The 14,659-nt window shown below is 43.1% G+C and overlaps 1 protein-coding gene and 1 long non-coding RNA gene across 2 annotated transcripts in view; one reads left to right on the plus strand and one right to left on the minus strand.

The window, feature by feature from the left end:
* LOC138932392 (LIM domain only protein 3) overlaps window positions 1–1,234 on the minus strand; it is a 37,125-nt gene extending 35,891 nt beyond the window's left edge. Inside the window, exons 1-2 of the mRNA XM_070294183.1 lie at window positions 1,125–1,234; window positions 342–479 (exon numbers count right to left, since the gene is read on the minus strand). Of these exons, the coding sequence (XP_070150284.1) occupies window positions 342–479; window positions 1,125–1,213 (227 nt within the window). The 5' untranslated portion in view covers window positions 1,214–1,234. The remainder of the gene's footprint in view (window positions 1–341; window positions 480–1,124) is intronic.
* LOC138932393 (uncharacterized) overlaps window positions 1–14,659 on the plus strand; it is a 200,257-nt gene that overhangs the window by 54,225 nt on the left and 131,373 nt on the right. Inside the window, exon 4 of the long non-coding RNA XR_011446767.1 lies at window positions 363–475. This is a non-coding gene — a long non-coding RNA (uncharacterized lncRNA). The remainder of the gene's footprint in view (window positions 1–362; window positions 476–14,659) is intronic.

Genomic DNA, 14,659 nt, shown 5'->3' on the forward strand with positions numbered 1-14,659 from the left:
CCCTCGGGACTTTGTAATCTCAACACGGTTTATTTGCTCCCGCTTGTTTATATGGGATGTGGATGTATTCAATAAGGGAAACTCATCTGTAAAATTCGATTTGTTGCCGCCGCTTTCCTCCATTTTCTCTCTCCTTCACGAGCGTGTCCTTCGTCATGTTTTTTATCAATCTGTCTATCTATCTATCTATCTATCTCTCTATCTATCTACGTTTACTGACTCGTCGACATAAGACGCGCGTGAGTAAATGTGCGAAAATTCTTTCGAAAAGAATTTTGCGAGAAACGAATCAAATAATAGATCAGATTGTTTCTTTTTTTTTTTTTTCGTTCGCTACTCACCGTAGATAATCTCTTTTGCAGAGAATGAGATTGGCCTTTGTGTAAAGCGTCGAGCCGACTTCGCCGAGTCTGCAGTCGCAGCATCCGCATTTCAAGCAGTCTTCATGCCAATACATGTCCAACGCTTTCAGAAGGTACCTAATAAAAGGAAAATTTATAATAATATTTATATAAAAAAGTACAAATCTCTGTATTTATAGATCTAGATAGAGAGAGAGGTGGGAAGGGGGGGGGGGAATACGCTTTTCTACCCTAATTATTTATTTAAAATGCTCAATTACGACTAATTATTAGTAAAATTATAAAATATTGAAAACAATTAATATGAAAATTATATATACAGATTTCTATAGATTTATATATTTTAAAAGTTGTCAATAATTTATCATATATCGATAGGAAAAAGATTCGAGGATTAGAGTAATATTATTTAATATAATTTGAGATTTTTTTTCCGAACAAAGTTCATCGTACAATGAAATTGTATGCATACTTCATTGCGCTCTGCTGATGTCGCACGGTAAATATTGTACATGTTACGTGCTTTTTTTATAATTATAATCCCTTATTTTTAATCTTCGCTCAAATATCAAATTGCGAATTTATAAACGATCATCTTTCATTTACAAAAATATGGAAACGTATTTAATCCATTTTTCGTATGTCCGATCTCGGAGAAAAGATATATTAAATGTTAAATAAATCATCTTTACGATATTATTCTTTCGAAAGATATGATATTTAGCATACGCACTGTGCCACGCAACGATACGAAGCACTTACCTTTCCGTAATCGCCTTTCCACAGCCCGCGCATTCTTGTTGAGTGGCCCCGTTCTTGCCCGACTCGCTCTTGCTTCCATCCATAGTCATTTTATTGCCTGTAACATGACGTAGAAATGCTTTGCTTAATCGTTTTGTATTGTACGAATCGCGCGAGAAAATTTGACGCGTCTCGTAAATTTGCGTCAAAAAAAACAAAACAAAAAAAAAACCACATTTTTTTTATACCTTCATTTAAATTTTATAGAAATTTTAAAGAAATATTGTGGAGGGGGGGGATAATAATTATTGTTGCTAGATTAATTTTGCTTTGACGAACAGTGAATTCGTGTATTTATTAGGACATTTTTGTGTCGATCCGGAAGCTGCAACAGTCCCGTCGGATCGACCATCGGGCTACAGTTCGTCGGGATCGAATGAGTAATCGCGTCAGCGTGCTTTTAACAAGTTTCACCGGCATCTGGCACTAGAATGTCGGCTTGTCTATGAGTAATTAGAGTTACGGCTTGAGAATTTAACGGCGCGGTTAGTGCCATCTGTGTCCACCCTGTTCGATCCTGAGTGTGTAGCCTTTCTCATCCTCCGCGGATCCCTCCCGCATCGTAGCGTCCCATCCTACGGTCTCTTTCTCGCGATGCGGTCAGAGTTTAGAATCGAATTAGTTTGACCCTCCCACACTCTCGCTTTCTTCCGCTTATTGCGCGCTTAAGCATCACCAACTCCGAAATAACCAACGACTCGGACGACCGATCGCTGTCCGTGCTCTGGATAAATATTAGAGGTATCCCTCTGAAGAGCCACGATGTTCTTTTAAGCGTATATTTAAGCGAATAGCACAGTGCTTTACACAAATCGCGAAAAAAAGAAAAACGACAATGTAAATCTTCTCCCGAATCGTTGGTAAGTGCGAGTTATTCAAAAAGATTACGGCGAAAACAATTTTTGACAGATGCAATTTCCTTAACCGTGAATGCGCGTATTGGCTCAATGATAAGATGTTGCGTTCGAGGCTGTTTACGGTCTTTAAGCGGTTAATATCGGGAATGTTTGACGGGTCGGCCATTTTCCTCGGGCGATGTCCACCGTCGTACTGTACCAAGTTCGATCTCAGCCACCCGGTATATTTACGAGCTCATATCCGTTGGATGCTATGAGCGAAGTTTGTGCGGTTTCAATATGTCCTCCCTCTTCCCTTAACATGGACACAATATTACGCGGGTTAATATCTTCCGTGCGGTTGGGGACTTCGGGACAAATATTAATACGATGCCTTTGATGTTAATTATTAACGGCGACGGGGATGAAAAATCTGTATCGCCTTGGCGGAACGCGAAAATTGCCGAGGACAAAAACCGGATGCCGGATGGCCCCCTTTTCCGATGCGCTTCTAATTAAACGCCTTTGTGTCGGCGAGTAGCGGACAGGACCCGCATACGCAATACGCGTATGTGTGCGTGTTTGCGTGTACGCGCCCGTTTTTTTTTTGCACGCGCGATGCAAACGCGACGGAGGAAAGTTTACGTTCACGGTAACGGGAGATGCTTTCGCGCACAACCGAGGCACCTCGGTTACAATCGCATACGCGGGGGCGAGTTAATTAATCGAGTTGAATCGATTACACGCTTTACTTCTCCGCCCGCGGGTTACCGGCAAATTGAATACGTTATAAATAATAATACGATTGTTATTCGCGAGCGTGCACACACCTACCCGTGCTAATGATTAATGGAATAACTAACTAGCGGGGTAAATTATGCAAACTATTAAATCCGCCTGCATATAAACTTTCCCACATAATAATCGCTACGCGATATCGATTAGTGCGAGATGTTAAATTTATGTTGGTCCTTCTTGTGGACCTTTCGTCAGCGTAATTAGATTAAACACATTTTCCAATGTTTTTTTTTTTTTTTTTTTTTTTTATACGAGATAAATGTGTGCATTTTATATACGCACGGTTATTCCGCGTCCATGTGTTTCAAAGTTATCAACGGAATTTCTGTCGCGATTTTGTGTCGGATTGCTTAGTTGTTGGGCATTCGCGATTCGCGGACGCTAGCGAAACGTCGCTGTTGGCGAACGGAAGTGGCGAGAGTGTTTCCTTTGAAACTCGAAATCCCCCGCGTACGAACTACGATGCTACAGAAATATTTCGAGTTACGTACATTGGAATTTCACCGCAGAAATTCCTGCGGACGCCGACCTGGATTCCGCCGACGACCTCGAAAACCTTGGACCGCTAAGCCAGATTGGCGCTCAATTTCCACTTTGTATTTAACCGCGATTTTCATCAAGGGGGAATATACGATTTTCCTCGAAAAGAACATTCGTCCTTTTATCGTCAGGTTCCTTGATCTTATCGTTAGCCAGTTTTCCGATCAATTTGACGGTTAACGTTGATCGTGCTTTCTCTGTCTTTTATTGAATCTGTGTAACGGCAAATGCGAATACGGAATGAGAAAGAAACCGGCGTGAAATTCGCCGTACACGGTTAATTGTTCGGTTTTTGAGCACCGCCATCGATTTTTGCGACTAATTACTCGACCGAGGTTATTGTCGTCGGATAGCCAGCGAAGCGCGACGGAAACAGCTCGCTTCAAACGTTACTGAGAGGAGGGTCCATAACGAGAGAGATTCCCCCACGAAAGTGGCTCGCATCGCTGACCGCCGGAACTGTTCATCAGGTACGTGATCGAATCATCCACGGACGCTGATCCTCAAAGCATCGATAATTCGATTAGCCGCTACACGTTCGAGAACCGCTAACCTGTCCACGGTTGTGTGTACGTGCTCTCCTTGACCATGCCGTGCGCTCTCTCGGTGGTCATTATCATTGCGATTGATATTACGGAAGCGACATGGTGGACGTCCGCGTATCTCTATCCTCTTGATGATCGAGAGAACGGCCGTAAAAGAGGGGATAATTAAGAAACTATCTAGTTTCGACTGTTCATTTTCGAATTGATATTTTTGGACGATTTATTCGATCTCTGGATCGTTGAATATAATGGCAATCCAGTAAATTCGATATGAATAAGAGTAACGCCTTTATTATTCATGATATCGTCTGTAAGAAAGGCGTCTGTAAAATCAAGAGTACGATAATAATAGGGCGGAGGCGATTTGCTTATCGACGCAGTCGAGCAGTCTCGATGCAATTCTCTCAAGGCTCCGCCCCTGCAGCATCCATGACACTCCCAGCGAGCAACCTCCGCAACTCTTTGAGAAATAAAAAGTATAGCTCACCACGCCTTGCTATTTTAGGAACTTAATTTCTGCCGACACCGCTTTATTTTCTATAGTTTACAGTTAAAGTATCATTGGCACACACTTCGATATTTCGATACAAAATCATTTCTTTAAAAAATCTCTGAAAGACAGAGGCGATGAGACAGTTATGGAAAATATCTTGCACACGTCATTTTTTCTCCATTCCATTAATCCCATTTATTTCGAACAGCCTGATTCAGCTTCAACGATATCACATTCACCTGTCCTCTTCTCCAATCTCCCACGAGGGAGAAAATCCCTTACGTCAGGAAGCGCTTACCGAAATTTCCACTCGTCCAGGATACGCGGTCGCGCTTTTGTCTTTAATAATGCTTCTGCAGCAGCGTTATCTCTTACTTTTAGAACGGCCGGGCGGGCGTCCGGAGAGTCGGTCCATTAATTAGGCGGGCCGCATTAAGCCAGGCATTAATATACTCCGCTGGCTGTTTTGTTTTATCCCGCAGGAAGGACGTAACCTATCCCGGAGGCTGACGGCGGGGGTGGTCGCACCGAGAGAGAAAGAGAGAGCTGGGTGGTCGGAGGACGGGGACGGGGACAGGGCAGGGAATGAGGGGAATTATTTCGACGCGGGGGCAACCTGCTAATCCGACCTGCCACGCAACGCCAAGCCGCCGCCGCCGCCGCCGCCGCCGCCTTATCCCGGGGGGCTGTTTAAATTCCGTAAATCGCCCGCGAGAGCGTCCCTCAGCCCCGACGGTGCCGACGTTGGACGGTAGCTCTCGAGAAATTAGGGAGATAAGATTCGAGCCGCGTGCCGTTAGTCACGTGCGAAAAACACGACATCGTCGTTTCTCGGAGGGCAGAATTCTTCTCTTCAAGGAGAACAATGGCGCGCAATGTCTGACGACACAGGGTCGTCAAGCGTTTCTCGTACTCGAATTAAAATAATTAAGTGCCAAAATTATATTATACATTTTCACAAGATATAATCGGGACATGAAAATATTTTAGACAGTTTTTATTTCGTAGCTAATCTCTATAGATTTATAATTCTGTATAAATCCTGAAATTAATAATAATAATAATATATAGAATTATTATTAAAATATCAATATAACATTCTTGTCTGATATACTGTTGAATACACGTTACATATGTCAATATCTTTAATGTTGAATTTTATATAAAAATAAATTTATATAGAGAGATAATCTACTAAAAAAATATTAATAATTCTGTCTCTCCAAATATATATCTTTATCATCAATTGCCGTATTATATCGACTTTATTCTTTGGATGAAGGACTACCGTCGCGTTTTTCCAGACGATTACCAAAGAGTGTTTCCACACGTGTGTTCGTAACTACTTCGGTGAAGAAATTCCCATATCGTCGCCCACTCGAATCGTCGCTTTCACTTCGCCGCGATAACTTCCCTTTCCCGCGCGTCGTCGGCTCGTTACTACGCATTTAATACGTACGCGAAAACGCGCGATAGCGGTACAATACGTTGCTAAATCGGCTTAAGTCTATACTTGGATCGACTCGTCGGGCGCCTAGGAGTAAGAGCCCCCGGTATAACGACGTAATTTAACCTCCGAAAGGAATATTTCCCACGGAATAAATCTCGCGTAACAGCACCAGTGAAATCCTCGTTTACCCGGCGTTCAACCCTTGCTAATGGGGGTAATTTAAGGGATGTTTTAAGCGCCCCCGGGTCACACGTGAGCCGCACAAAAAGTTCGCGTATTACGACCGTGGCCGCCGTAATCACGCATTAGCATTCCGAACGGCCGGAACCGTCGGGATATTCCGGATATGTTGAGAATGGCGCACTTAAACCTCTGTTGCAAAAAGGGACATCGACTCCTGTAGTATTTGAATTTTTCTTCGCGCCATACGCGACGTAACAACCGAAACCCGCGTGAATTTCGCCTTCTGTATAATCGAGCATGACATTTTTTTCAATCTTAGGTATCTTCCCACATGTCAATTTTTTTTCTCATTTAGAGTATCAATGTACGTTAATAAATTTATATTGTGTATGCTTATTTCTATAATGATATAAGATAATTATACAATACTATCTTTTTTTTATATCGCAAATGAGAATATGAGAATATTAATATTTGCTTGTTCTAATCGTTATACAATATAATTACATATCAAAAAAATTATTTTATATTCTACTCTAATAAAAGAGACACGAGGATTAAAATCGATATTTATAGACAAGTATGAAGGACTCGCACGGTTTACCTCACGTGACTTATCGTTTTATCGCCTCGAACCTTTTCTTTCACACACATTCGTGGTTTACGTAACGCTTTCGTACAATCTTATTTAATGTTCATTTCTTACGTTGTACAAACAGCGAATCACGGTTGAAACAATATTAAGCACTTGAACGAAAATTGTTTTCGTTCTTGCCAATAACGACGCGCTTCCCTTAAGCCGTCATCGCGCACGAAATCTCCGTTCGCTTCAAGCCCCTCGCTATCCCCGACCATACCGAGAAGAAAAGGCAGTACCGTGAAACGGGCCGTTTAACAAGCTCTTTCGCGCCGATAAACGCGTCCGACGCGTCTCCATTCTCTCCCCCTCCTCCCTCCCACTTCTTCCGCCTTTGCTCTCTCGCAACACTCTTTTTCCGCCTCGCTCTCTCTCTCTCTCTCTCTCTCTCTCTCTCTCTCTCTCTCTCTCTCTCTCTCTCTCTCTCTCTCTCTCTCTCTCTCTCTCTCTCTCTCTATCTATCTCTCGCCAGACCACAGCTAATGAAATTCTGGTCAGGTCGCGGAATTCTTTCGTCAGGTGGTGATGCCACCTAACTCCCAGCTGCGTTGTCGGCTCTTGTATTTATCTTTTTTTTTTTTTTTCTTTCTGTCCCCATCTCTCTTCCTCCCACTCTTCCTCTCGACGGTTTCCGTTCCTACGGCATGGGCGCTCTCAGTCTCCTGACAGCGGTACGACGGCGGGGACTGCGGGCGAAAAGGGGAATTAGGGAACGGGGGGGGGGGGGGGTCTGCGTTGCGTCCCGGCGCGGAGGGTCGGTGGCTGAAATGGGGTGGTGTGCAGTCAGATTACGCTAAGCTATGCCCGTACGTGCTCGCATGGAAGTTCCACCCCTCACCACCGGGTTTGCCACCCGGCCTGGGAAAATGTATTTATTGTTGTTTGTCCAGCGTTCTGTATATAGTCGCCGGTGGCGCGAGCGAGACGGGACGACGATAGCCGTGGTGGAACTTTGGGGACAGAAGGGGGTGGAGCGGTGGGGGGGGGAAGGGAGGGGGAGGGGAAAGGCAGAGAGACGGAGGCCGCGGGGGTTGCTCGAGGTTGAGGTTGGAAAAAAAATTGCCCGGGGACGGCCACGACGACGCGGAGTATAAATTCCAGCGACGCTCGCACCTCCGCTCTCCGGTCCTCCCGCTCTCGCGCGGAGCCGCTTTACTCCCTTTTGGGTTTTTCGATCCCGCGAAGCGGGAGCGTAAATAAACTAGATGACCACCCCGAAGAGATACCGATGCCACGACGCAGAAACACGACCCCGTTCTCTCGACAGGAAATCCCCCTCACTGCATCGCGCAATATGAAATTTGATCGTTCTAGGATGAAAAAAATATTCTATCTGATTTTGCGGCAATATACTCTGCTCTTTTCGTTTTTTCATTACTTCATTAATTCGCAATTAAAACGTTTCAAGGAATTATACGCAACTCTTGAGGAAACACGTTGATCAAAATTAATTTAAACAAGTGAGCGTTTCTCTCTCGAAAAAAAATCTAGTTAAAATTTGAAGACGATGGTATAAATGTGTAATGTCTATTTAAGCAAAATTAAGAGAAGAATTAAAACTTGAAGTTATATGAAAATATAGGTAGATAGAAGAAAGCTCTCTCTCTAGTATTTTTTCTTAGCATTTCAAATCAAAGTATGGATTTTACGTACTAGAGAAAATCTCTCTTAAAATATATATTTGGTTTTTTGGCATAATCCGTTTTGAGAGTTGCTCGAAGCTTCCGGCGATCGCTTATTTCACTAATAATAGGGATCGAAAGCTAAATCGCTGTCGTTCGCCATTCGATCCTATCCTCTCGTATCGTTGACCGTGCCGACGACAAAGGGGCCGTAACTACTCCGGAAACTTTTATCTTGCAGGATTAATGGACGGATTAAAGTATTTGCGGCGGGATGCGGGCTGATTGGGGTAAATCGGAGAGGGATTAGAACTTGATTGGCTAATTTGTAAGTGTCCCCGGCAGCCGGCACCAACTTAACGATCGATCGGTTTCCTCTTGCTACATACGTGCCCGGCGACGATTCGCGTTAGATGAAACAACGCGGGAAAAAATCGTTCGTTTTAAATACTAATAATTGTCAAATAAATGAATTGTCCTACTTTTACGTTGCGTACGATGTATAAATCAATTATGTATCTCGAGATGTATATCGAGCATCCGCTTGAAATCGTGCGTAGCCCCGAGTACGATCTTAAACGAAAGCTAGCGCCGAAATCATTCCATCCTCGAGAGAAGCATCTCGAGGCAACTTAATGTGCGGCCGGTGCAACCGGCTGGCCGTTTCTAGACTGATTTACATCACGTCCCTTTACCGGACGCGGTAAGCACGGTCGGCGGGAAGCTGTGGTCAGTTGAGAAACATAGCCTGTGATCAGTCTCGCACCGTTCCCCATTGAGCAAAAGCGACGTTCTCTAACTAATCTCGTCTCTCATTTACACGCGCTCTTTCGATGTATGTTAGTATATCTCTGCCTGTGTTGCGACCGATCGGACGGGGAACCGATCACAGTAACGCTAATTAGAGGAAAGAGATAAAGTTCGCGATTTAAAAGAAAGACGCAGGTATTTTAGGAGAATATAATCTTTTATGAAAAAAAACAAAATAGACAAAATCTTGCGTATAGTCGAATATTTCCGGACAAAAAACATCGGTCGAAAAAAAAAAAAATGACGCGACTCGCCGGGCAACTTAGGAGGGTAAGCGGAGGACGGCGAGGGAGAACAACACCCTCGACGGGAAATGCGGAGTGAGAGAAAGAGGAAAATAGAGAGGCGCATCGGCGCATTAGTTCAACAACCAGACTCCCATGTCGCGCGTACACCCGGCCGTTCTCGACCCTCGTTTCGCGTGGCTCTGATCGACGTTTCGAAATATTTCCCGACTGGTTGGACGTCCAGACGCTGCGCTTCCTGTCTCCTTACAATTCGCAGACAGTCCTACGGCGCGGAACACGCCCGTGGACAAAACCGTCCCGCGATGATGGACTCGCCCAAAGATAAGGGGGCATTCATGACGAAGACAAAACGCGCGCAACCGCGTAGTTGTGTTAGCATCGCCAGAAAGAGAGGCAGAGAGAGAGAGAGAGAGAGAGAGAGGGAGGGAGAGAGAAAGAGAGAACTGTATCTCTCCTCCCCTAACGGCGGCCGGTTTGCCGTTGGCGAGACAATAAACGAAAACTTTTATTATTAATGTTTCGCGGCAAGATAACGCGCATGACGGCGATCCGCTGTAACAGAACGTTGTGTGCTAGCGTCGTCCTGTCGCGGTAACGCAGCAGTATCGTTCGGCCGTTCTTCCTCCACCGTTTCCCTATGCTCTCTCTCTCTCTCTCCTCCTACGTTCTTAAGCTTCGGACGATACCGTGATCATTTGAATTCGCAGGTAGCCGTTATACTGAAAACGAATAACTACGCGTAGGAATGCTAATTAAATCATTATTAAATTTATTCCTGCAGGAACATTCCACGAATTGTTCGGTATTGCGGGAATAAATTCCGCGCTTTGTTCGAATTCGCCAAAGGTAGAGCTCAAACGGCGCGTGAGATTAACTCGGGTTCTATTCCAGTTGAAGCTTCGCTCACAAGTAACTCATTCGAGACGGTTTGTCCGCAGTAAGACGAAGGTCCGGACACTCGGGACATATTCTTGGTCGTTGCGCGTGAGTTAGGACCGCTCAAGGAATCGTAGCCGTTAACGGCTAACGTAAATAACGTAGAAGCGGTTTACGCCGTAACCAGAGAGACCGGTACCAGGAGAGATTCACGTTTCATTCGAACAATCTTTTCAATCTCTGTTTCAGATATTCAATCCTAGTTTTGCACAATAAAACGATTATTTTCATTTATTCGCGATGACGAATTATTCGTATATAAATAATGCATAACGATCTCTAAATTTCAACCTTTCGGCAAATATTCTTCAGCAAACATCTCTTCAGCAGTCATTAAATCTTTTATTATCGTAATATGAAATATATATGTTACGTATTTTTAATTTTGATGATTTTGTGTGTGTCGTTAAACGGAATCGTATAATACAATATATCACCGAGAATTGAACAAAGCTTATAGTATCTGTATGTGTTAATCTCAAGGATTAACAATATATTTACACAGAATGCTTGCGAGGGATAGTAAAAACTTTTCTTACCTCTATTATGTCATCGATCATAATCTTTATCAAGTTACTGCGGAAAATCGAGTTTCGAACAAGTTGGTGTTAAGCGATAGACATAAAGGGCGAAGATTATACGAGAGAAGATGAAGGGGGAGGAGTGCAGTGGGCAGGGTATTAGATATTCCTCGTGGTCGCCGTCTATGTGTTTCGAGAGCGATCAGACCGGACGTGCTCGCTTGCGAACGAGAACACTTAATCCGAGTGGTGCTTGGTTAAAGCGATGACAGGAAACGTCAGGCCACTGCCGTGCACCGTGATATATCGCTGCTCGGGAGAAGAGAGTCCGTAAAAGCACGAACGAAGGGAGGAATTTATGGTACATCCACGTCGGTCTTACCGAGACGAGGAATGCAACGTTGCTGCAGCGCTTGGATTAGATCTTAGATCTTGTTGATTCTGGTAAGAAATAGTCTAAGACAACATTCGAATTATTTCAGTCAACAGTGAAAAGATTTTAAAGTAAAATGTATAATTAAAAAAATTTTTATATAGTTTATTTATTATTGATTTATATAGAAATTAAAGATAAATGCAATGGTGATATTAATTGATCAGATGTTGATATTAAATGATCATATAATGCCGCGTTAAAAGGCGGCAAAATCATTAACAGTTGTCTCGATGTCTGTCCGATTATACGATGCAAAATACATGGCAGAACACACAGGGTAAGGGGACAGGCGAGGATAGAATAGCTAGGAGATAGTCTGCGAGCCAGCCGATAGCGGCAAATGACCATTGCTGACATCACATCGTCCTAGTATACTCGCCGATAATTATGTACACGTTTACACGCGGCAACCCAGCAGGCCGCTGCTTGGTCAGCCTTTGCTTAGGATCTTGATGACCGGTCCCTTTTGTTAGTCTCTCGGTAGGGACCGAGTGAATGCAAGAAATGTATATACACGAGAGTAAATAAATCATACGGCGTAAGATAAAATCCAATCTCGTCGTATCACGTCGTATGCAGATAACGTTTTAGTAACGAATGCAGATTTTTAACTGCGTGATTTCTCTAAAAATAATATATTTTCTCAAAAAATAATAATTTATTCCAAGAAAAAATATAATTCTTTCAAAACCTTTTTATTTTTGCCAAAAAGTTTAAAAAATATTTTCCAGCATAAATACAAATATTATATAAAAATATTTTATTCTAATACTGCTTTATGTCGATGACCGAAATAAAGTTCTTCTATATACAAATGAATAGCCGAGGTGAGAAAAAAGAACATCTCGCATGTAAATTAGTGAAAATTTGTTTCTCACATTTTTTAAATGAATTGTTTTTTCGAAAGGATTGCTTCGATGACTACACTCACATGCGGGATTTAATTAATTTCGAGAATTCTTCGAACAAAATTTATATTATAATTTCTGCCTCGCGTTACTTTTTATTTATGAATGTCACCGCGAAAGATCGCGCGCACTCGAACGATCAACGCGCGATAGAATCCGCGGTGATCCGGAATCCGAGAAAGTCGGATCAACGGAGTTATTGTTTTCGCGACGAATGCGCATAAAATAATGGAACACCTCGAAAGTGCGGCGGCGCATGGGAGAGAAAGGGAGAGGGTAAAAAAAAATATATATATCGTGCGTAATACGAGTGACAGCGCCATAGGGGTTCCGCGCACTTCACGTATGGCGACTGTAGAACTATTGTCGACGGTCGCCGGGCACTATGACGGGTTTTATTTCAGCGGCGACGGGCCAAAAGATACGCCCGGTCGCGGGGCACTTCGGATTTATCGCAAGTTTAACATTACACAGAAGTTGGAAACGGCGCGAGGGATTCTGCCGGATATTTATACGGTTTGAATGCACGCACGAGGATCACTCTAATGGTTTTATTATACTGATACCCGCGGGATTTCTTGGTGGACGCGTTCGCACCCGCATGATTTTCGCGACTCGTCGTTTTGAGATATCACGGACTCCGCCGAAAAGAAAGAACGGAAAAGATGAGACACAAAATCTCGCAATATACGGTAATATACGATGGCTAAAAGTTAGAGCCTCAATCGTTACAAAAATTTAATCCGTTTTATCAAACTGTTTAATGTAACAAACTAAAGCAATAGAGAGCATTAAAGATGAAATATCTTTCAAATATATCAATTAAAGATCGCATATTTTCGTCGAGAAAAAAAAATCGGCTATAAATTCACTCCAGTATATAACCAGTGGTATTATTATTCCCACACACACTTGGGCGAACACCCTATGTATAACCACGAAGCGAACCGTGGCGGAGTGGATGAAGGTTCCGAAATGTGGCTTCGACGCATCTTTTCTATCGGCGCGGACGATTTATCATCCCGAACGTTCCATAGGAATATTGAATACGACAAGATAATCTCTCGACACCCTTCCCCCCTCATGCCGCCGCCCTTCGCCCATCGCCCAGAACGATCCCCGTTTTGCGGTAGCGTCGGTAACGGCCGTGCTTAATGTACCGCACCGGCCGATAAGCTGTTATACCGTCGTGACGTGGCCTCCAGTTTTTGCCCCGCAAAGCGCAAACATCCCTTTCTTCTTCATTGTGACGCACGTGACAGTGGCAGCAGTCACTGTCAAAGCGTTATCGGCTCGTTGCGGGCATACTTGATAGCGATACAGGCATTGCGAAAAGGGTTAACCAACTATTATAAATAACGTTATCCGATAAGCGCGATAAATGTACGATACAATAATTTAAGACTCATGAATGGTGATTAATTTTAAATATACGTAGAAATTTATTAGAATTATTTCTTTAGATTTACGATTAGATATCTTAATTCTGTCTCATGAGAATGCGTTTATCGAACAGTTTACATCGTAGGATCGTGACGAGCAAGTTTACCTTAGCTCCTTTCAAACGATAAGCTCATCAGTATTAAGGCAACATTGTTGGCAGCTTTGTTGGCGGCATCGTTAGCTTTATCGAGCAAAGCATCGTCGATGTTAACAAGAATTAATTCACGTAGTATAATCATATAAATATAATATCATATAAATTTCTCTCGTAATTTTTTTCATTGTACGTTACGCGTCAGTTTTAACTATTTTAGATTCAAAATGATTTTTCTCGCGTGGCTTGAAAACACTTGTATAAAGAGGATGTTTGATTATTTTTATATGACAGTGTGATACAAATGTCAAAAAATTACGCTGCACAAATATGTGAAGGACCGACAATATCGAGTATTTTTCAATGTGTTAGATGTGTTCTCTCTCTTTTTTGCACGTTACATAGCAAATATTTTCATAACATCCATTTAATCTTCTACCGGAGCGTATTTTTCAAGTACCGCGTCCGGCAGAGATATTTTTAATTGATATTTTGCATTGTGCAACGCATACTGTCAATTTTCGATACAGAAGTCGGATCATATTTTCTGCCAACATTTATATATACATACGTACATCTCAAAATATAAAAATATAAGAATTTCAAAGATGAGAAATAGCCAAGCGACGTTATATACCCGACGAAGATCTCCTCGCGAGAGAACAAACTCTCAGGTATTACGAAACACGGCACGAACTTTATCGTTATCGGTCCCTATCTAGAACTTCCCCGAATTCCGCGTTCGGGACTAAAGCGAGGGGAGAGGGAAAGAGAGAGAAAGGGTTTTAGCGGCTTATCTCCCAGAATCACGCGGTCTCTCGATACGCTCTGGATGCTCTCGCCCGGTCAAGATGCTAATCGAGATCTCGCGGCTTAATTATGCGGAGTTCAGTCGACGGATCCGAGCAGTTATGCTAATCCGACCTTATTAATAAGGACTCTAGTCGGAACTCCGGCGCGGAGAACGGTAGCCCTAACCCCTTCGTTAAGACCTTC

This window comes from Polyergus mexicanus, unplaced genomic scaffold (assembly GCF_030449975.1).
Source record: "Polyergus mexicanus isolate NDT 795.1 unplaced genomic scaffold, iyPolMexi1.0 SCAF_4, whole genome shotgun sequence".
Taxonomy (NCBI): domain Eukaryota; kingdom Metazoa; phylum Arthropoda; class Insecta; order Hymenoptera; family Formicidae; genus Polyergus; species Polyergus mexicanus.